Source organism: Thalassophryne amazonica, chromosome 17 (assembly GCF_902500255.1).
Source record: "Thalassophryne amazonica chromosome 17, fThaAma1.1, whole genome shotgun sequence".
In the NCBI taxonomy this organism is placed as follows: Eukaryota; Metazoa; Chordata; class Actinopteri; order Batrachoidiformes; family Batrachoididae; genus Thalassophryne; species Thalassophryne amazonica.
In genome coordinates this window covers 60,232,151-60,259,175 of record NC_047119.1, presented here as the reverse complement: position 1 = coordinate 60,259,175, position 27,025 = coordinate 60,232,151, and the positions used below count along the sequence as shown (strand labels likewise).

The following is a 27,025-nucleotide window of genomic DNA, read 5'->3' as shown; positions in this document are numbered from 1 at the left end:
TTAACATATTGTTTTACTATGCTTTATATTCTTTTTACTTTTTTAAACTTTTTTTATTATGCTTCAAATCTTTAATTACTCTCTTTGATCTTTTGGTTTAATCTGTTGTTGTTGTTTTCTTTGAAGCGCCTTGAGGCGACGCGTCATGATTTGGCGCTCTATAAGTTCAATAAATTGAATTGAATGTCTGCCTTTTCAAGAGAAGTTGCCAACATCATGACATAAAAGGATGTTGACCAAGGATGAAGCTATTATTCTAAAGCCAGAATAAAGTTGATCACCACGATAGAGCCGATTCTCTTCTTATGTCAGTGTTGGAATATCTCATTGGAAACTGGGAATGCTACAAAACCTGACCAATTAAAGAATGGTTGTGTTGAGAAATGGAGGCTTAAAAAGGATTTGAATTGCAAATATCAGTTTTCTGTTGAGGTTGCTTTGAGGTGACTTAAATTATTGGGTGGGGTTGGGGCTTGATGGTGCTGTAGTCTGCCCACCCTTCACATGTGTGATTTCTGTTATAGGAGAGGATCTCTGTGAAGTTTGAATGTCCTGAGAGCAGCCCCGCTGAGGTGGTGTCTGCTATCGACCAGGCTCCTCCACAGGTACACAGTTAACCGCAATGACTCCATGCAGAAACCACTTTCTAACTGAGAGTTAAGATGTTTTATGCTCTGTCAGGACTGGTGGTGGCTTGACACAGGAAACGGTGGGAGACCAATTGCAGACTCTCAGGCATGGCTGGTTTAGATAGGTAAAAGGCTTTATCTGATGACCAGACATGGGGTTTGGTACACAGGTAGTTAGACTTACAAGCAGAGGTATCAGACATGTTGCAGGCTGGGTCATGTTCTAGAAACGAGCAATGTTCATACAGATGGTGTCAAGGAATTAAATAGGCAAAACAGAGGCAGAGTCAAAAACAGGCTGAGTTCAAGGCAATGGTGAGGCGGAGGTTGGGGTACACAAGCAAGGTAAAAATACACTGATGAGCAAACAGGATGTGAACAAGAGGCGAGAAAGTGAACTAAGTCAACAATCAGGTCAACAGTCAGCTGTGGAACTGTGAGGGCTTAAATAAGGAGCAAAGTAATCAAGGTTGTTGTGTGGGCCGCCAGAAGAGGAGGTACTGCTGGCCCACCACCAGAGGGCGCCCTGTCTGAAGTGCGGGCTTCAGGCACGAGAGGGCGCTGCCGCCTCACAGGAACAGCCGAGGTGACAGCTGTCACTCATCAACTATGACAGCTGTCACCGATCATCTGCACTCACCCCGGATAAAAGCAGGATGACACCTCCACCACGTCGCCGAGATATCGTTCTTCTACGGAGGTAACTTCTCAGCTATCGTCAACTCTGACAAAGAATCTGAGCTCTTTTTGCAGCCGTTTTCCTGTGGTGTTTCCTTATCTGCTGGATTGGCGTTTGGTGTGATTAGCGACGGCTTCGCCTCACACCCCAACCAGATAAGTGGTTAAACAGGAGCTGCACGAGTGTGTGATTTGAGGTGGAGGTGGAATTCCCACCGTGTTGTTACTGGGTGTACACACACCCACACTTGACTGTCTTTGCTCTTTGCCAGCAGTACCAGATCTGACACGCGGAGACGGTGGCCACCTGAGGGACTCGGGACCTAGCGGCTCCAGTATCCTTGGGGTCGGTGGCGGAGGAAATCGTGTGGTTCCGGTTCTTCTCTAGACGGAGGTCTCCTATCGTCAAGCCTGCCCACACGACACCTTTATCCGTTGACTTTGTATTTATTCTATAATCCGCTGTGTTTGGTTGTGGCATTCACAACAGTAAAGTGTTCAAATTTAACTCCTTCTATTGTCCGTTCATTTACGCCCCCTGTTGTGGGTCCGTGTCACTACACAACAAAGGTGATGTGAAGCAGGTGTGCGGAAGCTTCTGAAAAGGTATGGTTATTTGAATCAAAGAAGACGCAAGAAAGTACATGAGTGAAAAACAAAGTGGTGCAAAGCAAGAGAAGTAAGTGACAGAAAAACTAACTGAATAATGTGATGTATTCCAGACAAACAATAATGTGTGAGCAAAACAAGAGGGGCAAAACTAAGAAATACTGTGACTAGTCTAGAAAGCGGAAAAACAAGAAACCTAATATTAAACCAAACTAGGACAGAACTGATACTGACTGAGACATAAAAGTGAATACAATAAATGATGATAACAAACAAACTACTATAACAATGAATAAACAAACCTGGTGACTACAGAATAATGCAATAAATAAACCAAGATAAGTGATAAACAGAACATGCAATAAATAACAAATGGAATATAATCAGATAAGCAACACTGAAGATAAAAAAATAACGAAAATCTGTGACTAAAGCATAATACAATAAATGTGATAAACAGAACTAAACTAAGACTAAAGTAACTTAAAGGATCATGAGTGAGAAAATACACCAACCAACTACAGAAAAATGATAACCAAAGAATGAACCAGTGACAAAAGTGCAACACTAAGAAAAGCAATAAACAGAACCAAACTGAGATTTACATGATAAAGTATAAACCTATGAAAACTAAAACCAGAAAACAATAGAGGAAATAACGTAAGACCTAAACTCCGTGCTGGGGCCGAGCATGACATGCTCAAATGTACAGTCTTGTTCAGTATTATTGTTACCTGGCATTTTTAAGGACAAAATGTAATTACTGGTATCTTCACATATGGATGCAAATGAACCAGTTTTGTATAATTGCAACTGTTAAAAAGTAACTAAAGTTACAAATGTGTTTTCACACGCTGAAATAATAATAGTGGTGCAGCTTAGCTAAAATTTTCATAAAAATTGTTCATTTTATGATAAAAGCATGGAATTTGGCACACATATTCTAAATTATCTAATGTTTATTTTCATATATGGGGCTGACCTCTAATGAGCTACAGGGGTGAATAAAGAATTTACGCAGGGGTCAAAATTGAAAAGTGCTCCAGTCATGTTGAAAACTATACAGCATTATTTGTCTGATCATAACAATTCCAAAAAGGTATAGTTTGGACTATCTATGACTGAATGTTCTGGAGTTCTGGGGTAAAAACAGCAAAAATGGTGACAAAGATCAGTTTCAGTTTGTACAGGGGTCAAAACTTAAAGTTGCTCTGGATATATGCTTTGAAGGATTATGTCAAAACTACTTCATGCATTTTGACAACATTTTCAACACAGATGCCCAAACTTTTACATACAACTGTACATATTAGGGCATAGAAGGCTCCACTGAATTTTGGAGGTGATCTGGATCCGGATTCTGGATCAAGATTTCACTTTATATTGTCTTTGAAGGATTACTTCAAAACTATTTCACAGATTCTCACCAAATCTGGACCACAGATAGATATTAGGGCATGGAAGACTCCATTGAATTTTGGAGGTGATCCAGATCTGGATTGGTGGACTCCAGAAATATATGTTTGGTCTTCTTTTACAGTGCATTCATTTTCTGAGTAGGATACAAATGTGCAAGAGGAGAAGGTTAAAATACGTTGGGGGATGGGAAGGGGGCACGTCTCTTGTGAAAGTTCTTTTCTCCTTCTCTTTTTTTTTCGTTGCCTACAGTTGCTCTAACTTTCCATCATATTAATATTTCACATATGTAGGTGACTGCGCAAGCAGTGTATGCATGCATTGTGAACCTGCTTATGTAATCCATGTCTGAGTGCTGGTATCTCTATGCAGCACTAGATAATGCTGGACTTTAGATCAAGTTTTTTGGGTAGTCTACGGTGCAAACGCTTTCTGAAAGATGATATCAGCTGATACCAACATGCCAGATTTTTAGAACAAAACACCCATGTGAGTGCAACTGTGTTGGGTGGTAACTCGGAAGGACTCTGGGCTTTGTGTTGGGTATTGTTGGGTGTATGATGGAGCTCTAAGGCTGGTAGGCCTTTATTTTAGTGTTGAGATAATAGGAAATCTGAAAAACAAGTGAGCACCCTGTTCCTCTGTACTTCCAAGGTCCGGTCCATAGATGAGACCCCCAGAGGTCTGTTGTGGGTGTTGGATGAGGAGATGGGGACACCAGCATCCAGTGAGAACAGTGTCCTGGAAAGAGTTTGCCAGTATTACAGCAACACTGGTAAAGCTCCTCCACATGTACATAAGGTCGATGCAGTATAGGCTTGTTGTGAATATTGTTATCTGTGCAGTGCGCCAGTGTGAACAGCCACTGCACTGTGAAGTTAACCACATGTTGGGCTGTGATCCAATCCGGTACGACCTGACTGGATGGTTTGGTCTGATCCAGAACAACCCGTCTGCTCTCAGCGCCATCTGTCTGCTGCAGAACTCCAGCATGTGAGTCGTGTTGTTTGACTGCTTTGGAGGTGAGAGTGGAGATCGTCTTCTTGTCTGTTTCAAGAAAGTTTGAGATGTTTTTTATTCCAAGCACCATAGCAATTCAAGAATTCAGATATTAAATATTGAGTGTTACACTTTTCCACCTACACTTCCCCCATTGCCACTGTTGATTGACCCTCCAACAAATCAACAGATTGATCCATTCATTTTAGACCTATGAGACTATTTGTTGAAAGCCAACTAAACACACTTTCTTCAGTCCATGAGATCAATTCAACAACCCATCACTTTACTCCCCCACCATCCCCCAAGCTAAGATGTACAAGGAAATAATCTCAGGCTGCTCTAATCAGATCTGATGTACTAGTGTTGGAAAAACTAACTACAAATATGACCATCCAAGAATTTTAAAAATCTTTCCCTTGGTGGTGCAAATACATTTTCCATCAACAGTGCTTGAATGTCTGCCCATTAAAATTTTCTCAGTGGACAATAAGACATCTTCATCATCTTGAAAATACTTTCTAGCCATTTGCTTATTTATGTTTATAAAGACTTGGACATCCATTGATTCCAAGTCAGGAAAGTATTTTACAGGTTTAATGAAATGAGGACCATTTTACTGGGTATTTCACCTTGATGCAGAGGTGGGACGAAGTCACTATCAAGTCATTCTCAAGTCATCAATCTGCAAGTCTCAAGTCAAGTCAGCTTGCAAACAATTGGTGGTCATTATAAGTTGAGACTTGACTTGGAACTTGCTGATTCATGACTTGACAGTGACCTGATGGTGACTTCGTCCCACCTCTTCTGATCACTGTTGTCCTGGATGGAGGCAGTTGAACGGTGACCCAGACATTGATTCACCTTCAAAGAGTTCTTTCCTGTTGAATTTCACGACCACTTTTTATGGAGTTGTAAATGGAGAATCATCTTCTGACATAGATTTGCATGAAAATGAAGTATTTCACATTCAGACACTGGATTATAGTGTTATAGCCTGTTTTATCCATTTGTCTAATATTAATTTATCATCTATCAAGGGAAATACATTGTTAGTGAAAATCTGTGCCAAGTACAGGGTTTGGCATTTCTCCTTCATAGTGTAATCCAAAACATTTAAAATCCCTTAAATACTACCTTGACAGGAAGGAAGAATTTAGGTTCGGAATTATAACCACAACATTTTCATTTTAATGTCTTTATCTAACTTGCTTCCATACCATCATTTTCATAGCTGGTATGAACATAGTGTAACATCTCTCTTGGTTTTGTTAGAATTTGAGGATAAGTACTGGTATCAGTGGGCCTCAGGGCCTAAGTGGGACTTACTTTCTTTCTTTGTCTTCATCAGAGGTGTGTTGAAGGCCTTGTTTACTCCCAAAATCTCTCTGCCTCCTCTTTGCCATGGCCTGGGGGGTTTGGAGGGTGGTAACCAACGTTCTCTGCAGAGGAACGGTACCATCAGGAAAACCCTCAGTGGGGGAATGGCAGCCATACGCAGACACTCTCAGAGTATCGCAGTAAAACTACAGGCAGTAAGTATCCTAACGTCCATAATCGAGCAGTGGTGCCAAAGTATGTCTCTGACTTTCCCCCACTTTCCAGGACGCTCTAGTGAATCTGATCCGTCGAACCCGGCCAGTGTTTCTGCAGTGTGTGAGTGCTAAAGCTGACAGCGGGTCCTTTGACATCCCAGCACTCAGAGTCCAGTTGCACTCCACACAGATCTTGTCGGCCCTGCAGTTCTACCGTACAGGTCTGCACATCTCCCTTTGCTTTTTGGAGCCATTATCAATGTTACAATAGATTCCTTGATTGCACCTATACATTCTCTGTACATAATTGTATTCACTTTATTCAGCGCAGCCCACTTTTACAACAGAGGTATTTCCATTTTGTCTTAGGACGTCCGGTGAGCGGTGTTTTCAGTAAAGAACGATGGAAGATATTACATGGGTAGAAGCAAAAACCATTTTGAAAAGCTCAAAGGGAACGACTCTGGCTCACCCACGGGTCATAACAGAGTGGGAAGATGAAATGTAAAAGTGTCCCTCGATTATGTATGCTGATATTGTTCACTACTTTGTGTGGACAGTTTGGTTATGAGGAACTACTGTTTAAAAGCACCAAAGCCTATCAATATCTCCTTGAATCAAGTTAAAATTCTACCCGACAAGTAGTACCACCGTAATGCCAAGATTACGTAATGTTAATATCACTATGGTGTTATTTCATGCAGTGTTTGGTTGTATCCAATGCCGGAAAATGAGTAAATTAGATAGTAGCTAACGCTACAAACACAGCTTACCCATTTGTCTCATTAGCATCCGTCGAGGCTTCTTCAACGGAGCGTTGTAGTCCAACCATTTCTCTGGATAGGATCCAGTGGTGTGGGTTTTTCTCCACAAAATCAAAAGAACAGACATAGGGACGTTTGGGTTGATTTTTCAATTTTAGCACCTTTAGCCAGCACTGGAGATCCTCGTCTTTCAGTGGAGGAGGGAACAATTTAAATGCTGGTCCACAGATCTCTCCTTTCCATGTTCAAAACATCGTTCTGAAAGCGATAGTTTCCTCTTCTTCCAGTTGTTGTGGCACCCACGAACTGAACAATTAATGCTGCTCATGTTCGAATACTTCTAGCGTACTGTGTTCCCACGTAGCTAATCATCGATGCAGTGGCTGACGTCCTGGATAAGGTGTATAGCTGTTTGCCGTATGGCGAGTTCCATTCTGGTTGATCTCTTTTCAGTTCTTTCATTTGTTTCCTAGTTGGATTTCTTTATTTATTTGGAACCCCATTAGCTTCCACTAAGTGGTTGCTAGTATTCCTGGGGTCCAATAACTTAAAATCACAATTACACTCCAGCGATAAATAATACATACAACTAAGTCACAACTACATTTCAATAAATACTCCATACAATTAACAAGAGCAGGGGTGGTGGCCAAGTGGTTAATGCGCTTGGTTTCAGTTCAGAAGGTTCCGGGTTCAAATCCCACCCCTGCCACATTTCTCCATGTAATGTGGAGTTGCGTCAGGAAGGGCATCCGGCGTAAAACATGTGCCAATTCAACACGCAGATCCATCTAGGATTTGCTGTGGCGACCCCAAGTGCAAACAAGGGAGCAGCCGAAGGGACTTACTTTACTCCATACAATTAACAAATTCAATTCATAATCCTTCATCATTCCTAGTTGGATTCTTTGTTATTTTCATGTTAGTATTTTATTTGTCCCTTTGTTTTTGTTCATCTTTGTTTTAGGTATTTTATTTTTATCGCTGTGGGTTTTGGGTGGAGTTACTTTCACTTTCATTTTCACACCCGTCACTCTTCTCTCTTGTTTCCCGTCTTCCCTCGTCTTTGTTCGACCACGCCCTCTTGCTGAACGTTCTCCGCGCCTGTCTCACATCAAGCCCTGCTTACCCTCTGCATTGTGATGCCTCATGTGCCTCATACCTCACTGCTAGTTTGTTGTGCCTTTTGCCCTGTGCCACAGCCCTTGTCCCAGCCTTGTTCTTAGTCTTTGTTTAGTCTTTGCTCCTGTATTTGGCCATGTATGACCTCACTATGTTTTTGGACCTCTCTTTTGTCTCAGCCCCTTGTACTTCATCTCTCAGTGTTATTGAACTTTGCCTCTGCCTCAGTCTTGTCTGCCACTTACCCATTCCTAGCTGTCAAACTGTGTATTGAACCCCTGCCTGGCTTTTTAAGACAAAGTCCTTTTTGATTAGTCCTACTCCTCAGCCTGTGAGTCTGCATATGTCTCCGACTGCCTTCTGGTTCACGCCTCCTCGGTTCATGACAAGTATAGGGAGATAGATTATAATGTCAGGAAGTAAATACTTCCTGAAAGTTTCTTGAATGTGAACGCAACATTGACATGACAAACCAAACTAACTGTAAAAAGTGCAAAAACATGAACTTTTCACTTTCAACTTATTTTCATTTATATAGCGCCAAATCACAAGTTGCCTCAAGGTGCTTCACACGAGTAAGGTCAAACTTACCAACCCCTAGAGCAAGCACACAGGCAGCAGTGGTAAGGAAAAACTCCCTCTGATAATTTGAGGAAGAAACCTAAAGCAGAGCAGACTCAAATGGGGTGGCCCTCTGCTTGGGCCATGCTACCGACACAATAGACAATACAGGAAATTATCCAGGAAATTTGGGGAGATTTTGGGAGTCCATGCTGATGCATAAGACGGGAGGCCTGCAGAAGAAAAATACCCACTCCCATCTCTGGATGGAGCTGCACCGTAAACAGAGAGAAAAAAATAGAATCAGGCGGCAGAAAGACAACAAATACAGTATAATTTATCAGCATTTAGCAACAAGAAAAACAGAAGAAACACTAAAGTGATCATCGGTCACTATCCTTAAGCTTCACTAAAAGACCCAGACTTCAGATAAAGTTGAGGCCACGACACGCTCCGTTTCCTAATAGAATTAATTTAAAAGGGTAGAAAGCATAGAACCATACTATGCCAGTATGCTAGCCATACAAAAGGGAAATTAAGTGCCTCTTAAGTCTGAACTTGAAAGTCTCTACAGAATCTGACTGTTTTGCTGACGCAGGGAGATCATTCCACAGAACAGGGGCACGATAAGAGAAAGCTCTGTGATTCGCAGACTTTTTAATTCACCCTCGGGACACTAAGTAGTCTTGCACCTTGAGAACGCAGAGCCTGGGCCGGTACGTAGGGTTTAAGTAGGTCAGCTAAGTAGGGAGGGGCCAGTTTATGAATAATAACAGAACCTTAAAATCTGATCTCACAGGGACAGGAAGCCAGTGAAGAGACGGCAAAATGGGTGTAATGTGGTCAAACCTTCTGCTTCCTGTCAAAAGTCTGGCAGCGGCATTTGGAACCAATTGGAGACCCTTAATGCTGGACTGCAGTAAACCAGAAAATTGAACACTGCAGTAGTCCAGTCTAGAAGAGACAAATGCATGAATCAGGGTCTCGGCATCACCCATAGACAGGATGGGATGAATCTTGGTACAAACCTTGTTTCGGACATTCAGGTGTCCAAACGCCTTCAGTTTCCAGTCCAGACTATTTACATGTATTTATAGACTGCAAAATAAAATTAGTGCTGTCAATCGCTACTGTGATCACAGCATTACACATTTATGGTGAATTACTATAGTCTAATATTAAATGGAGTATTTTTTACCAGACATCTTTTGGAATTATTCATTAACCGTGTCCACATCAGTCTTTTACAAAGCAGCAATCCTGCCAGCTTGAAATTCCATAAATAAAAACTTGCTGGACGCGGCATTTACAACAAAATTCACTTATTTCAAATAATTTACTTTAGAAACCTCTGCCAATTTCCAAGTGTTACTGGACTGTCAAAGCTAACATGATCCTGCGGTTCTTTGGAACAAAACAAAACCTGCACTTATAATGGACATAAAGTTGTAATGATAATGTTGATCTGCTGCCGGTTCTGAATTTATTTATACAGAAAGTTAGTATGACTAGTCATTCCATTTCCAAAGTGCTCTTGTTCAAACAATACATCTATACATAAATAATGCATTCATATTGTATACTTGAGCAGTGGTTCTGAATAATTAAAGTTGTCCTTTTATATTTTTTGGCATATTTTCTACAGTCCAAAATCCAGTCTGTTGATTTCACATTCAAAAATGCTAAATAAAACACCACAGTTTGAATAAAACATTGAATGCATGACTTATTCAGAATTATACAAAGTAGTTTGGACAAAAAGCCCAAGCGGTGCCAGTGCAGTGCCAGTATCTCACACAGTAAAATAAATCGGCTTTTATTATAGGAATATTAGATATAAATAATGTATTTTATATTAAATTAGTTTGAAATTAAATTGGTTTCATGTTTAGTTAGTTTTTAGATTTAGTTGGTTTCATATTCTGTTAACTTCATATTATACATATTTATTTATTATATATGGATTTTGTTAGCTTTATATTTAGTTCGTAACATGTAAATAACAAAATTCCAGTAAAACTTTTTAATAAATGAAACATTGAGAAGTCATGCAACACATAGCTCTTACAGATGATCCCAGATTAGTTTGCAAACAAAGGCAAAGATGTGTCACTGTAATACTTCACACAGTAAAATAAATGGGATGTAACTATAGGAACATTAAACACGAGTAATGGATTGTATGTCAATGGAAATATTAAATTAATGACTTTTAAATTAAGGTATTATACAGTTAAGTTGGTTTAGTCTTTAGATAGTTTGAGATTCAGTTGCTGGAGATTCTGGTTTATATTCTGTTTGCTACACATTACCATATTTTGCGGAATATAAGTTGCACTGTGAAAAAATGCCTCTTGAAGAGGAAAGAAACATACATAAACTAGAAGCACTTGGAGAGCGCAAACCTCCGCCAAGGCCAGAGGGTCACTGACGTCACATGGAATACCCTTTGGCATAGAGACTTATTCCACATTGTTTCACGCATCTACCATCATGTTTCAGATTCAGTGGTTAACCCTCTGTGGTCCGAGGGCATTTTTTTGACAGTTAATAAACGTTTTTTTATAAATGTTTTATTATTGCTGTTAACAGCTCTCCCTGCATCCCACAATCAAGTTTTATGTCTCTTTTTTTAGGACAACCTGTACTTTCAAAATATATGCTATAGTTGTGTTTTGTAAGTGTAATAAAGGTTTACAATCAGAAATAAGAAAGGAAAAAGTAAAGCGGAAATAATTTTCCACACACATTTATTCAAAACCCACAGCAAACTATAATAAACTAGTAACACATCACTCCTAAAAACAATCTTTGGTGTGTCACGTAAGGTGAATCTGCCCTACGATTGGATTTTGGAAAACCATGTGACGGTGAACCAATTCCGATTGGACACTCACATTGCTCACTATCACTCAGCTTCTATGACGAGTACAAAGATAGTGGACGGTGGCTCGAATGTCCATGGAGTTAACTTTTCAGCAAAACAAAGTCAATTTCTATCTCATATCATTAAAAAGGTATTTATAATTTAGTAAAGCTTGGTCTCAGCTGTCGTATACGACGGCGTCAGCCCCAGAGGGTTAAACCCTTAGATCTTCAGCAAATGTATTTATAAAGAGAAACTGCACGAACTACACAAGTTTTTTTTTAATTTTCTAATAAGTTTATTCAATGAGGAGAAACAAATGCTAAATTATTGTTGTGTCGTAACTTAATTTTTGTTCAGTCTTTGTGACCTGTCTTCATGAAGTTAGATGCAAAAATGTTGAAATTGGCCCTATCCTGCAATGATAAAGAATCCTTTAAAAAATTACTGGATCCGGATCGTGTTCTGGATCATTACCAAAATTTAATGAGTTTTAAGTTTGGCCAAGATACACCCCTGGAAAAAAATGAATTGAAATCAGTTGAGGATTTTTTTGAGTAATCCTGCTAACAAACCAACCAACCAACAAACAAACTGACGTGACCGAAAACACAACCTCCTTGGCGGACGTAATAAATCACACTGGAGTATAAATCGCACAGGATTATAACTCGCACCTTTTTCTTAATCTCCTAGTTGCTCTCAGTGTGTAGTGAGTGCCAGTGAATGGCAACACCCTGAACTCAGTGTGTGAGTGTGTCTGTATGAACTGGTGAATGTGAGGCGCCATTGTAAAGCGTGTTGAGCTTCTGAAGCAGATGTAATAGCGCTATATAAATGCAGTCCAGTCCGTTCTGTGTATTTTGGATTTTTATGCACTGTTGTACTGTCTTTTTTATTACTGGCATTTATTCTTTTGTTACTGGAGTTTATTTTGTTTAGTTTTATTTTGCTTTGACTCCCAGGAGCAGAATGGCTCATGGGATTGTTTGGGCTGTCAAGGATCTATCTACCTGTTGCATTTGTTTGTGGTCTAAAAGAAGGCTGCAAACGATGGCCACTTCATCAGCAGCCTTTGAAAAGGGACAGCCTAGTCACACCATTTATAATGTAAATGGCCAAAGATTGCAGTCTTTAAATCATGGAGCCGCAGTCAGAGCCTGTAGGTGGATACTGAGTTGGAGGTGGGGAAGATCAAAATCAAACCCTCAGCCTTCAGCCATTGAAAATGAAGCCTCCCTACAAATGGAAAATGTTGCAGTTCCTTGAATGGCCATTTGAGGTTGACTCTAAAACGTAGCCGATTCTCATAGAAGCACATATTTACATGTCCAAAATAAACAAGACAACTACAGGGGTACGGAGTTAATATATTTTTTTTATAACTCAATAGCTTAAGCTGTTTTTAAACCAGTTGTAAGTTATGCATGATTACGGACATGGTTTCTTTGCGTGACAGGTAGTGTGTGCCACTGAGTCAAAGATGTGAAATGGGCGTTTCACAACAGAAGTGTCGAGGGCATTAGACATGTTGCGAATCGGTCTAAAAAGCATTATTTTTGAGACTTTTTGTGTTTTGACGCAAAGCGAAGCATCACATCAAAATCCGAGCTAAAGCGACACTTCGCCAGGAGTGTGCATTGCCACTTGTTGTCAAGCTGCTGCGGTCACAGTTCATTCTAGTCCAGCCTTTACCGCTGTGAGCTGTGACATAGCTTTACGCTGTCCAATAGAAAAGAGGCATCAGGCCAGAACACGGAAGACTACAGTGGTAGAAACGTGTCACAGAACTGCTCATTTATACACAGCAATTTTCTGAAGAAAATCCTTGCAATCCTTTTTTTTAACCTCAAAATTAATTTCTGTCTATTGTAAAAAAAAAAAAAAATCTTACAGTAGAACACTTGTAATTAAAATAGTAAAAAATAAAAGATTCTTTATAAACCTTTCTTCATCTGTAAATTAAAACCATAACTTACCTGTTGTTTCAGATGAGATGCTTTCTTGATGAACATAAGTAACCGTGGACATTTATTTTTAGACAAGTACAACCCCAATTCCAATGAAGTTGGGACATTGTGTAAAATGTAAATAAAAACAGAATACAATGATTTGCAAATCCTTTTCAACCTATATTCAGTTGAATACACCACAAAGACAAGATATTTAATGTTCAAACTGATAAACTTTATTGATTTTGTGCAAATATTTGCTCATTTTGAAATGATGCCTGCAACACGTTTCAAAAAATCTGTATGTTTACCACTGTGTTACATCACCTTTCCTTCTAACAACACTCAATAAGCATTTGGGAACTGAGGACACTCATGATTGGGTATAAAAGGAGCATCCCAAAAAAGTAACATCACATTTTATTTTTAAATTACTCTCACCTCAGACTAAGCTGCAGACCTAAAGGCCCCTTCACACAGAGTGCAAATAAGTACAGCTCAGGGCGACTCACGGCGAAACAGCTTGTATGAGCGAACCACGAAACATCGTGCCGACAGGCAGGTGTACATGATCTCGGTGCGATGGTTTGTTCATGCGACGGTGTCTTTCCAGCAGGAACACAGTGCACCACCTCATGCCACTGATGTGGAATAATAAAAAATAAAAACCACCTGGTATGTGTGGAACCACATCGTGCCCCTGCTGTGGAAAAAAAAAGTACATGCCACCCACAGGATTCGAACCTGCACTTTACTGATTGCCAGCCCAAAGCTTTACCATTGAGCTACTGTTGCTGGTCTATCAACAAAGAGATGGATGTATTAAAAAAAACACACCATTAAAAAAAACACAGCATTTCATTGAATCCCTCTTATCAAATATGATCTCTCTGTTCCTCTGTATATGACCCATGGTCACAGATGTACATGAGATGAGATGAGATTCATGAGATGACATGAATGAGAAGCAGGACGCTCTTCTCATGTCCACATCTGCTGGCACCATGTCCAGCCAGCCCTGTGCGCATGTCCTGCCTAACATGCATGTCTTTTGGACGGCGCGCTGCAGGACTGACAATGTGTCGTGTGGATGACATGACAGTCAGATCGCCCGCTGCATGTTATGAGGTGACAGTCCGTTTCAACCTGGGGGCAGCCTGTCAATGTGCATGCCATGCACACGCTCATTTGCTGCAGCCCGTCACCACAGCAATATATGTTTTATTTATGTCCACCATGAGGACAGCAAGCAGACACACACACGTCACAGTCTGTTTGCAAAGCCACACAAAATTTCACATCCAGCCTGACAGTGATTGTCATTGTCCACTGACTATTGTTGTGTTAATAGTGTGACTGGCCACACATTTTCTAAGTACCATGCGAGCGGTGTTAGAAGTGAGTGTGTGTCACCTGTAATTTGGCTGACACCTGCCGCGAGAGTGTTCAATGGGCTCTCACAGTGCACAGTCTGTCTTTCAGCACCTGATGTGCGCAAATAGTTGTAGTAACAGGTGTACAAGGCGTTGGAAGCAGCTACGATTTTACACATTTTGCATACGAGTCCTGCTTCATGCACACTTAATGTGTAATTCAGCCATATTTACACTATGTGTGAAGGGGCTCTAAGCTCCGTTGATCAAACTGAGCATTTGTATATATCCAAAAGTGAGGAATTTCAGATTTTGTGGGTCTGCTCCATCACCCTGGCTGCCTGACTCACCCTACCCCTGAAGGAGACCTGAACTCCGGCTCCTCCGTGTGGCTATGCATTCTGTCACGGTTCGATCAATACCTCACCAAGTCATCAGTCCTCCCTCAGCTCAGCATCACTCCGAAACTAGCTGAAAAAAGCTTTCCACACAGTAGATTTTGCTGAGAAAAATATACTCTACCAGGATAACATTTGGTCCCAGTCTAAATAGAGTAAAATACACTCTGTGAAATCAGCTCTACCATCTTGTCAAATCAAAAATCAAGTGTTTCTACTCAAATAAGAGTTTATTTTACACTGTGATAGAGTTGATTTAGCACGGTGATAGAGTATAATTAACTCTATTTGGACTGGGACCAAATGTTATCCCAGCAGAGTAAATTTTACTCTGCAAAAATTTACTGTGCACTAAGTGACATTTTCATGTTCTTTAATTTTGTATGCTAGCTGCTTTTTAGCAGCTATTGGTAGCTTAATGATGTCTGTCCAGTTAATCAATGATTACTGAGGAAATAAGTGGTCATAATTTTTAATGCCCACACTAAAGCTACATGTCATGAAAACCACCACCCACTCCCTAAAAATCTGCTTTCATTAAACACCCAAATCAAAGTTAGACTGTTAGCTTTAGCTTGTTTGAAAACTCTGTGATGGGGGTGTGTTTTTGCTTCAGAAGCTATATCTTATTCTGTATCTCTCTTTCAGGTTTTCCAGATCACATGACTCTCAGTGACTTCAGGTGTCATTTCCAGACATTGTCTCCTCCAGTCATGAAACGCTATGCTTCTGTATTTGTCAGTCACGACGAGAGAAAGGTCAGAGTGCATGCTGTTTCTTTCCTCATATAAAGACCATGTCTCTGATCATCAGCACAAACTGTAATCTCTTCCGCACACTTGCTGTCTTCTCTCAGGCGGTGGAGGAGTTACTGGCTGAGTTGGACCTGAATAAAAAGAGCATTGTCATGGGTGTCAGCAGGGTGAGAACATGTTTTACTTCTACTCAAACGGCACACTATGTCTTCTCCAGAGCACCATCTTCTTCCTGTTCCATCTCAGGTGTTTATGAAAAGAGGAGTTTTACGTTACCTGGAACAGCAGAGGGACCAGAAGGTGACCGGCTGGTTGATCCAACTGCAGGCAGCCTGCAAGGGACATGTTGCCCGTCAGAAGTATCGTAAATTAAAGGTTTGTTTTTGTCTGTAGATTGTTGTACTGCTGAGTGAACATCAAGCCATGTTAATGTTTATGCTGATGATACACTGTTTATCTTCCTATTGTACTGTGAGGGGACAGTTTGATACACATCATTTGGATAAAGGTCCATCCCGTCAAAGTCAGGTTAGGTCTGGCAGCATGCACTCGTGCCACTCTTTGCCACATTTATTGTACTACAGAGATGCCCTGGGACCTGGTTACCAACCACCTAGGCGGGATAGCTGGTCCATCCCTATGTTCCGAAAATCCCAGTTTATCTTCCATGGTGAGGTAATATATGGGTGCCTTCATCCTTTTTAGACATCCTATGTCCTAGCCCTTATGTCCAGTGACCTCATGACACCATGATCTCTTTCCAGGTGCCTGTTGATCTCCGTGGCTGATCTGTTCACAACAAACAGATAACTTTTAATTGGCCAACTGAGGAACTGCACTTTGTCATTGCCTTTATTTTACTCCACAGGGGTCCAGACATAAAAATCATGGATGTAGATTTGACAGCGTGTCCATGGACCTCTGAGGGTTAAAACAAGTAGCAAAACTTTGTCAGATCTCCCAAATGTGCTAAAAACCATGTCTGCTAATATTTCTGGAGAACCAGTTATGATGCAAATTGCCACGATATTTGTATCTTGATCCAAGTCTAAACCGCTCTAACTGAATTTGTGTCTATGTGTGGAGTGCAGTACACAGAAGGTATACAGTCATAAACATCTCACCCGCTGTGGCCACTATGTTTAATGTGGTGGACTATGAGCATGTTGTGGACACTATAGGCACAGAGTACAAATTTTTAAAAACATTGTCTCCAGGTGCAGCAGTTGGCAGTGAGATGTCTACAGAGGAACCTGCGAGTTCTGAGGGCTGTGGCAAAGTGGAGCTGGTGGAAACTTTTGTGCCGTGTGCGCCCTATGCTCGACATCAACATAGAAAATGAGAGACTCAGGGCCAAAGAGGTATACATATTGTTCTATAATCTCAATAACACAAAGTGATTCAAGTCAACACTTTTTAAATAATTATTAAATGGGGCCTGGGTTTAAATCATTAAGGGCTGGAGTATTGATAAGTTCCAACGTTTAATGGTACTGCTTTCGGTACTGGAGAAATTAAGAAAATAAATTTACATATTTTCACTATTCCCTATCCAGAAGGGAGCTCTCTCTCTCTCTCTCTCTCGAATGTGATTAAAATGGTCAAAGCTGCATGTTTTGTTCACTGCCAATTTCTCAACAGCATAACACACTCATCAGGTCGAATGACCACACCAACATTGTCAGAAACCTCATCAACATTAACTTAATCACTCTTAACACAGTAAAAACAAGAACAATCGGGGATTTCTGATGTGCACCAGTCTGGATCCGGATCACCTCCAAAATTCAGTGGAGTCTTCCATGCACTAATATCTATCTGTGGTGCAAATTTGGTGAGAATGTGTGATGTAGTTTTGACGTAATCCTTCAAAGCATATAAAGTGAAACTTGATCCAGAATCCAGCGACTCTCTGGCGCGCAAGGTATTATAGGATACATGAAAACCCTGAATGGCCTAATATTTTTCAATTCAATTTATTCAATTTATAACATACCAAATCACAACAAAAGTTGCCTCAATGCGCCTCGCACAAAAGAGTTTAAAATCAAAATTAAAATGAGTGAGTAAATTAAAAGATTCAAATACACAATTAAAGACACAAATAAAAGAATAAAACAAATTAAAAAAAGCTATTCATAAAAAAGAGAGTAAAAAATACGTTTTTAATTAATATGTATTTGTGGTAAAAATTTGGTGACAATCCATGAAGTAGTTTTGATGTAATCCTTCAAACCCTACATAAAGTGAAACGTGATCCAGAATTTGGATCCGGTGTCGCAGACTGAACGGACCCCCCTAAAAATTGGTCCACCATGCCTTCACTGCATATGCGTCATTAGCCGCAATTCACCGATTATCACCTCGTTTCTGCTTCAAACTGCACTCCAGTCATCATCTATCTCAGCGAGAGATACCTGAAGCTTTTGTACAACAATCATTTCCACATTAATTCATCATTATTTCATCATAAAAGACGGATGAAGCAATCAGAGCGCAGCACGAGCTGCTAGCTGGTGAGTTCACGGCGGCTCTGTCATTTCAAAGCACCACTGATTTTTGCCTCCTTTTCTGCTTAAAACTGACTTTCGAATGATTTAAGAGGTTTTACCTTGTCACCTGATGGTTAATAATCCCATTAATCCATTTGATCCCTTTGGGTGAAGAGAGTACATCTCAGAGAAGCTGCTGTTGTCCCAAACAATGCATGCGCAGTAAAGACAGGTCGGATCGATTTTTAGGGGTGGACCATTTGGTCTGTGACACCGGCTCACCTCCAAAATGTTATGGAGTCTTCTATGGCCTAATATGTATCCATGTTGAAAATTTCGTCACAATCCCTGCAGTAGTTTTGACGCAATCCTGCTAAAAGTAATCTTTCATAGCCTATACAGTATAAAGTGAAACTTGATCCAGAATCCGGATCCGGATCACCTCCAAAATGTAATAGATTCTTCCATGGCCTAATATCTCTCTGTGGTGAAAGTTTTATCAAAACACATACAGTAGTTTTGACGTAATCTTGCTAACAGACAAATAAATAAATAAATAAACGCTGATGATTTTATTGGCTGATGTAAAAATGTCCCGGTAGTGTGTTTCCCACAGGTCAGCAATACTTCGAGACCCAGTAATTCCATTAATGCTCGATGGCAAGGTCATCTTACCATTACTGACTTCTTTACCAAATTCATGAATTGCATTGTGCAGAATCCTTTTAGCCATAATTTGCCCTCATAGCCTGCACACTTCTTTCATAAAAAGTTGCAACATATTTACATCTAGCATTTACTTGTTTCTTGGGTTCACATGCTGGATCATTCCTAGCTTTTCCTGTTAAACCCACTTTTTGTCTTTGTTGTCTACATGGACCTCAAACACAAATTCATGCCATCCTCAACTGAAATTATATTGCTTATCACTTTTTGGACAGAAAAGTGTTCTGCCTTTATTTAATTCAGTTTTGCAACACAGTACTCAGAAATGACTTGTGGTTTTGATTTGAACATTTAACGTTGCAACACAGGACAGCATCAAGTGCTATACCAGTGTTACTTAAAGTCAGGTCCACATGTACTTGGATGTTGACGCCATAATGGAGGTCAAATGAAACAATCAATCAATGCTTTTAGTGTGGAACTTGAGCTTCAACTTAAATGGTTCAACAAAAATATTCTATGAGCCATTTCAGAATTACAGCTATTTTTAGTAATATTCACTCATTTTCCACATCCCTTAAGTAATTAGACAAACTAAATTCAACAACTATTTTTAATACAAATCATCACATTTTCAGACAAGTCAGGTGATGGATACATGAACATTTCCAAGTTTACTAAATATGCCTTGAACTTCATTTACATCGGTCAGTAAGAACTACAACATATGGTGCTGGAGGAGGCACTTCACAAATCTGAGAGAGTGTGCAAGAAGGAGACCCGTGAGGGAAACAGTCCAGACATCCAAACAGCTGTGAAGGAGACGCATGCTTCTGAGGCTGTGATCGGACAAAGTATGCACAGTGCAACTTTAATCTGCTGCATCACCAAATATACAGTTCATGTTGGAATGTGAAATTTCAAAATGGACAAAAGCTACAAGAGAGAATTGAGCCTGGATCAGATCAATTCTTAGATTAAAAATCAGACGATAATTTACACTGGTGTGTTTATCACATCTGTCCAAAAATGCATCTGAAAGGAGTAAAACATATGAGTCGCACTGGTCTATACATTACAGTTATTTTTGAAACGTGGTGCTGCTCCTTATGGAACAGCCTGTGGATGTTAGCGGGTTCACTTAGGTACAGACATTTGAGGTCAATCGCAAAACCTGCCTTATTCTTCTGTTTACACTTAGTACATGCTTTTCATTCATTTTAAATGAATTTCTTGTTATAAATTATATGTATGGCTTCTGTTTTAGATTTGTTCAAGTATCTGTAATATTATCATCTTTTTAACTTTGTTTAAATTGTCCAGGGCATAATAATAATAATAATAACAATAAATTACTATTACTATTATTATTATTATTATTATTATTATTATTATTATTATTATTATTATTATTATTATTATTTTAATGTGGTGCTTTGACAAGAGTTTTTGTTTTGTCAGTGCTTTGTGTGTGTGGTTTGCATGTCAATTTGTGTTCTTGCCAGAAAACCTCTCACTTCAGAGTTCACCATCTTACTAGCAATGTGCCACCACTTTGCATAGTTGTGTGTTAGAGAGAATGACAGATGACACTCTATTGATATTATGTTATGCCCAAAACATGCACATCATGTGCACAGAATTCCGCTAATCCACTAATTACCAAAACTAACTTTTTTGAAAACCTTCAGCGGACCAATTAACTTCCGCTAAATTTAGTTCCGATAACATATTTTTTCGGGCATAGTGAATAAAGCTTGACAGTTTAAAACATTTATAAAGCCTGAAATCATACATTCTAGTGTCTGCCTGTTACATGTTTTCTAGCAGACAGACAGCTATGAGAGGTAGAGCTCAATCCTCTGCCAGCAGAGGAGACCTGGCTACCAGAAAGAAAGGAAGAGGGGGAAAAAAGTTCATTTATTTTTGCAGCCATACAAACTTGCAGACATGTCACAGGAGTCATGGACAGCAAGACAGTTTTGACTTATGCTTAAAACTTTAAACAAACTAATTACGGACAGGTAAGTGAAATTAACATCACCTCTGTCATTTTTACAAAGTGGAAATATCAGCTATATGTTTTAGTTTTAAAGTAATGCACTAATTTTGAAATCACAGAGAAAATCTTAGTATTTGACTTGTGACCCCAATGACCTTGACTCCAATTCTTGAAAATCCAAATTTGACTTAAAGGACCTCAGCCTTCACTCAAATGACTGACTGAGTAATCCACCTAAGTGTGTCACATTTGGTCCAACTCGAACTGAAAGTCAGATTCCTTGACCTTTACGAAAATGATAGAAATCAGAAACAGGACCATGAAAACACTGATTTTGGACCTTTGACCTCATGACACAATCCCAAATGATTGACCTTTGGCAAATTTGACCTCACCTGGTCAATTCTAGAAACTACCAACATAATCATGTGGACTGTGTTGGGATCAAATCAGAGTGAAAAACATCCATTTAGACTTTTAACTTCAGTGAGACACACACACACACACACACACACACACACACACACACACACACACACACACACACACACACACACACACACACACACACACACACACACACACACACACTGTTCTCCGTGACTCTGTGACCACAGTCTGCAGACACATTGAACCCAGAATGAAACAGGATTAGACTTGATTAAATTCCATCAACCCTGCTCTTGGATAATGAGGATTTGACAGGAGCCTTGAAGTCATTTATACCTTTGGAGCGCCTGTCTGTCCTGCAGATGAATCCTACACCTTTTTATCCAATAACATGAGCTTTAACTCATTTCAGTGAGTTAACTTTTCTGCACAATTTAAAACCGTTTGTTCAGTCATGTTTCCTTCTGGTACTATGAACACTGTGGGCCTGATTTACTAAGATGCCAGAATAAGGAGTGCCAAATTGCATGAACACACCAAACGTTTGTGTGAGAAAAACACACAGCACAGCAGGTAGCTGAAATCAGACAGCTGCATCGTAAACTAATAATGGATCAAGATTTGCCACCATCATCACAAATGGATGTTGATTCCAGTGACCCCAAATACGCAAAAAAGAAAAGAAGTTTTCCTTGATTTCTTACTTCTTGCAACAAAATTTCCATCACCTGTAGGAAGAAAACAGAAAAGTGTCTAAATTCACCGCTTGTGTAAAAATGTAAGTAAATGAAACTTAAACTACTGTAACAGCCTGTGAACAGCAGGGGGCTTCAAACACAGAAGCTGCCGCACTTACAAGCAGTTTTTATTACATTATTGTCAATGCTTGCAACTCATTTCTAACATTGTAAAATATACATCTACATCATGAACGACCTTGTGTGGCTCTACGACTTTGTAGGTGTGTCCATGTGTCCATGTCCGTCGTGACAGCGGCACTCTTGGCGAAGTAGCTTTCTGTTTGCATAAGCTGCCACCGCATTTGAGATAAAAAAATTGAGTGCAAACCTCTCAGATGATCTGTTACACCGATTCATTTCACATCAAGCCACATTATTACAGATATAATAATATTATATATATATAAAAAATGCTTTCAAATGGCCATTCGGTTATGCTAATGTTAGCTGTTACCATCATGCATAACATAAAATTTATGAATAAATAAAAATACTAGAGCACCGCTAACACTAGTTTCCAATTCCACAAATTTTTACCTTGGAAAAAATTTTTCAAGGTCAAAGTCCTGTTAGAAGTGGCTTTTCATAAGTTAAACTATAATACAAAATATAGATCAAAAGGGCTTTTCAATGTTAAAATCAAATATCCATTAAATCCGCAGTACGGGTCAGATGTGGATCAAACTTAGTCTATTCATTGAGAGTGCCAGTCTGCACCTCATTGACACAAATAAGAGTGATTGAGATGCTTTTGATTGAGATATAATGCAAAATGTACAACAAATGGGCTTTTCAATTTTTAATTCTAATGTACACAAAATCCACAATCCGGACCAGATCGAGATAAAACTTTGTCAGGCGATAGTGAGTGCCGGTGTGCAACTCATTGACACAAATAAGAGTGATTGAGATGCTTTTGATTGAGATATAATGCAAAATGTACAACAAATGGGCTTTTCAATTTTTATTCTAATGTACACAAAATCCACAATCCGGACCAGATCCAGATAAAACTTTGTCAGGCGATAGTGAGTGCCGGTGTGCAACTCACTTTCAAATATGAGAGTGATTGAGGCACATTTGATTAAGATATAATATACGTAAATACATGAAATGGGGTTTTCAATGTTAAATTTAAATGACCACAAAATCTGTAATCTGGATCACATCTGGATTAAGTTTTATCCATTGATAAAGGATACCATCCTACATAATGCAGTCAAATATATAAAACAAATTGGATCTTTTTTGACAGTTATGAATTTTTGAAAATTCATTCAGTGTTAAAGTTTGGGATCTTTAAATCCCTAACTTTAAAGATTTTTCCTGACTTTGCCCTTGACCTATGACCTTGAAAATAGAATAATTTCTTGCCAATCAGGATATGACGCTTCAGTAAAAATTTCATAATGATATATAAAAAAATTGTGGGCTCCAGGCTGTTCACAAACAAACAAACAAACAAACAAAACATTGGTGGAGGTAAAAAAAAACTTCATGTTTATTTGCAGTTTGCAAACCAGCTTTAGAGGTGCATACTGTCACCGACTATCAGAGTGTGTGGAATCATGACATTAATTATTCTGAGTCAATACAATATAGAACATGAAACATGAAAATGCAAAATAAAATAAAACGTTCATTAAAATATTAGGAAACAGCACAAGTTTGATAGTTTTTGCACAATCGTACAGTACTTTTAAGAGACTGAATAAGAGCACTTTGTGAGTGCTGTAGTGATTTATAGCCTAAAACTACACTGTTGATGGGCCCTCTCCAGCATTGTGCCTAAACTTTCATTTTCTTTATGAAAAACGCTGCAAATATTGTAACTACTCTCGATCCAAGCCAAGATAGGTACCTCTGCTCATTTGTAATAATTTGTGCAATCACACAGACCTAATTATAGTACAGACTTTTTGGGGCATGCTCAAGGCAAGGGGATGAATAATTAATCAGCACCTCTATCCACTACCAACATGCAACAGATGAACGAACAATAAGGTGGCTGTGTTCCCCACACAGTAAAAATATGCCTGAAGCAAATGTTGTACCAGGGCTTGAAAGAAGACGCCGTGAGATCCGCTTTGTCATTTTGTCAGGATGAGATATCGGCTGTGAGGCGGCGGCTGGAGAAATCAGAGAAGGAGAGGAAAGAGCTGAGGCAGACTGCAGACAACCTGGAGACCAAGGTTTGATCAGCAGCACACACGCACACATCATTAAACGCACTGCACGCCGCTCTCACTGTGATCTGCGTGCATGTGTGTGTGTCTGCAGGTTACCGCTGTGACGTCTGAGCTGAGCGATGAGCGTTTCCGTGGTGATGCGGTGGGTCAGGCTCTGGATGTGGAAAGGGCGGAGAGACTTCGGCTCAGCAGGGAGAACAAAGACCTGCAGGTAGACTGAGTGAGCCGTCGCTGTTCAAAAAGTAATCTGTTACTCTGTACTTTTAGCACCCGAGTCCAGAGGAAGGCGAGCAGACTTCTTTTTCTGCTCACTACACCGAACTCTTTTATTACTTTGCTGTCATGCACATGAATGCATCTGCTTCACTGTCGAATACCATCGCTTTTATTTCTACTTTAGGCTCGACTAGACCAGTGTAAAGTCACCATGGAAACCCTGGAGAAGCAGCTGGAGGAGGAGAAACAGAAAACCCTGATCAGTCAGAGTCAAAAAGGAACAGGTACAGGTAAAAACAGGAGAACATCTCACTGGTTTTACCGTACATTACCTTCAGATCAGCTGTCTGACCTTTGGACTTTTCTGTTCCTCACTGATTTCAGAAACACATTATTTAAAAAAAGAAGGAAAAACTGAATGTTAGTAGTTAGATGCTATAGCAAGGTGGATGTACATGATTTGCCTTGAACTGGAAACCTTCTGCTCTAGAAACAAGTGCACGTAACCACTTGGCCACAAATTGAATGTTGGATTTCTGTATGAAACCCTGCATACAGTTAAGGATTATGGCGTCTCAGACAATGACAAATAGTTTAATTATATGTGGTCTGCAGATTTGAGCTTGAATAGAATGAACGCACATACCATATTTTCCGGAGTATATGTTTTTTTTTTCTTGTTTACTAGTTTGGGAGAAAGAGACATTTGAATTTTCCCATAATGCCTTTTGGCACGTGTCTGTTAAAAGCTCAAACTTTCAGAATTTAGTGCATTCCTTTAAAAGAAATGTCATATGTGTGATATTTTCTCTTTGTAAAAATGACACAGTTACTGTTAATATTGACAAACTGTCCGGAATTAGTTGTTTATGAGTAAAACCATAAGGGTAGTACTAAAATGTATGATATTGACTGTTAAGTTTTATTTACTATGTCAGCAAAAAAAAAAAAGTTAGCGGACTGAAAGTTAGCGGAGCTAAATTTAGTGGATGTTACGTGGTCCACTGATGGTTTTTAAAATTTGCTGAAAAGCTAATCTGCTAACAAAAAGTTAGCTTTGCTAATTAGCTGTTAGCAGATTAGCGGAACTGTGCCCACCACTGTTGACAGGTGTATCACCTCAGTCACACTGCCCACATTCTAAAAAATTAACCGCTGTCTAAACAAGAAAAATTAATGTAACAATTTGCATAGATTTTTAACAGTTATTTCAACTTAACTAGAGAAATCCTGTGGCATTAACTCAGTTGAAAGTTGAAATAACTAAGATGAAATAACTTAAAAAATCAATGCAAATTGTTACATCAATTTTTCTCATTGAGACAGCAGCCATTCAGCCTGTTTTGGCCTGATTTGTCCACAATCGTGTTATGTATGAAGGGGCCTTAAGACTTGTTTGTAGGACAAAATATCACCTGAAATGATTCATCGCTCGGCATCTTCAATCCCAAACTGTGGCAAAATGTTCAAGTAGTAAATGCTTTAGCATCCCAGCTTTTTATGAAATGATTGTGAAATTAATTATCTTGGGTTTATACTGTCTGCAATGAAACAGAAGTCAAAGTACATATACAGTAAGAATCATCTTTTTTTTGTTGCATTTTCCATATCAACCCAGTTTTTTTCTGATTTGGTGTTGTTGTATGGTAACATATGGTTACTGCAGGTAGGTGAAAAAATGGAGTAGGAGAAATAAGAAACAACTCATTTTATGAGAAAGCTGTCTGTCTTTTTCACATTTTTTGCATGTATGCAGGTACGCATGCATGCACACACAGAAACACAAACAAAATATATATTTGTACAGCTAACCCATAAAATAGGTGCAAAGACAGTACTTGTCTTTGCACCTCTATTTCCCACCAATGAAATAGCAACGTGTGCTCAGATGTGTCCAAATGGATTTTTGTCCTCTGTGATACTCATTTTTTGTGTCCTCTGTCAAACTAAGGCCCTTTAGGTGACGCTAACCTTCACCTTTGACAGAGTCACATCATTCTGTCCCTGCAGAAAGTGAGCTGCTCATACAGCTGGAGTGCTGCCAGACAGAAGTTGAGTTTGTCCGCCGAAGACTCAAGCAGACGGAGGAAAAGCTCGAGTTGGAGAGACAGACCCGAGAACAGCTTGACACCAAGGTGATTTGGGACATTGTGACGTGCACGGTAACTCTCATGGGAGATTACACTTCTGTACTCAGTCACAGTGTCTGTGTGTGTTTGCGTAGGTGTCTACTTTACAAGCCCAGCTGGAGCAGTCTAGGAGGAGTGCAACAGAGCTGAAACGTCATTGTCGTCGGGTGACCTCTGACCTTCAGGATGCCCGAGTCCTCACTGACAGCCTACAGAGTCGAATGCATGATGTTGACCGCAAACAGAGGAGGTGTGTCTGCTCTTCTGTGATTGTTAAATCTGCTGTACACTACACAATGCTGTGATTGCGTGTTGCTGAGATGAGACCATATGGCAGTACTTCGAGCATGTTCAAAACTAGTGCAACAAGACTGGTGCTGTCTCTTCTTACATAATGACGTGTATTACGTGGTATTACATACATCTTGTTACAGGTGAAGAGGGACAAAGGGGGGCACAGACATGCCCCCACACTATACATTTTTGGATGTGCATGCATCAGTTGTTGAAATCTGAAATGAGACCAGCCAAAAGTTGAATGCGT

General features: G+C 39.7%; 1 protein-coding gene across 2 annotated transcripts in view; it reads left to right on the top strand.

The window, feature by feature from the left end:
- LOC117530120 (unconventional myosin-XVIIIb-like) overlaps positions 1-27,025 on the top strand; it is a 188,498-nt gene that overhangs the window by 65,000 nt on the left and 96,473 nt on the right. For both annotated transcript variants that reach the window (XM_034193072.1, XM_034193071.1), the window contains exons 16-29: positions 525-605; positions 3,987-4,107; positions 4,178-4,325; positions 5,683-5,866; positions 5,937-6,087; positions 15,551-15,660; positions 15,759-15,824; positions 15,904-16,032; positions 16,875-17,018; positions 24,050-24,139; positions 24,228-24,347; positions 24,537-24,642; positions 26,363-26,487; positions 26,577-26,731. In XM_034193072.1, coding sequence (XP_034048963.1) covers positions 525-605; positions 3,987-4,107; positions 4,178-4,325; positions 5,683-5,866; positions 5,937-6,087; positions 15,551-15,660; positions 15,759-15,824; positions 15,904-16,032; positions 16,875-17,018; positions 24,050-24,139; positions 24,228-24,347; positions 24,537-24,642; positions 26,363-26,487; positions 26,577-26,731 — 1,730 coding nt within the window. The remainder of the gene's footprint in view (positions 1-524; positions 606-3,986; positions 4,108-4,177; positions 4,326-5,682; positions 5,867-5,936; positions 6,088-15,550; positions 15,661-15,758; positions 15,825-15,903; positions 16,033-16,874; positions 17,019-24,049; positions 24,140-24,227; positions 24,348-24,536; positions 24,643-26,362; positions 26,488-26,576; positions 26,732-27,025) is intronic.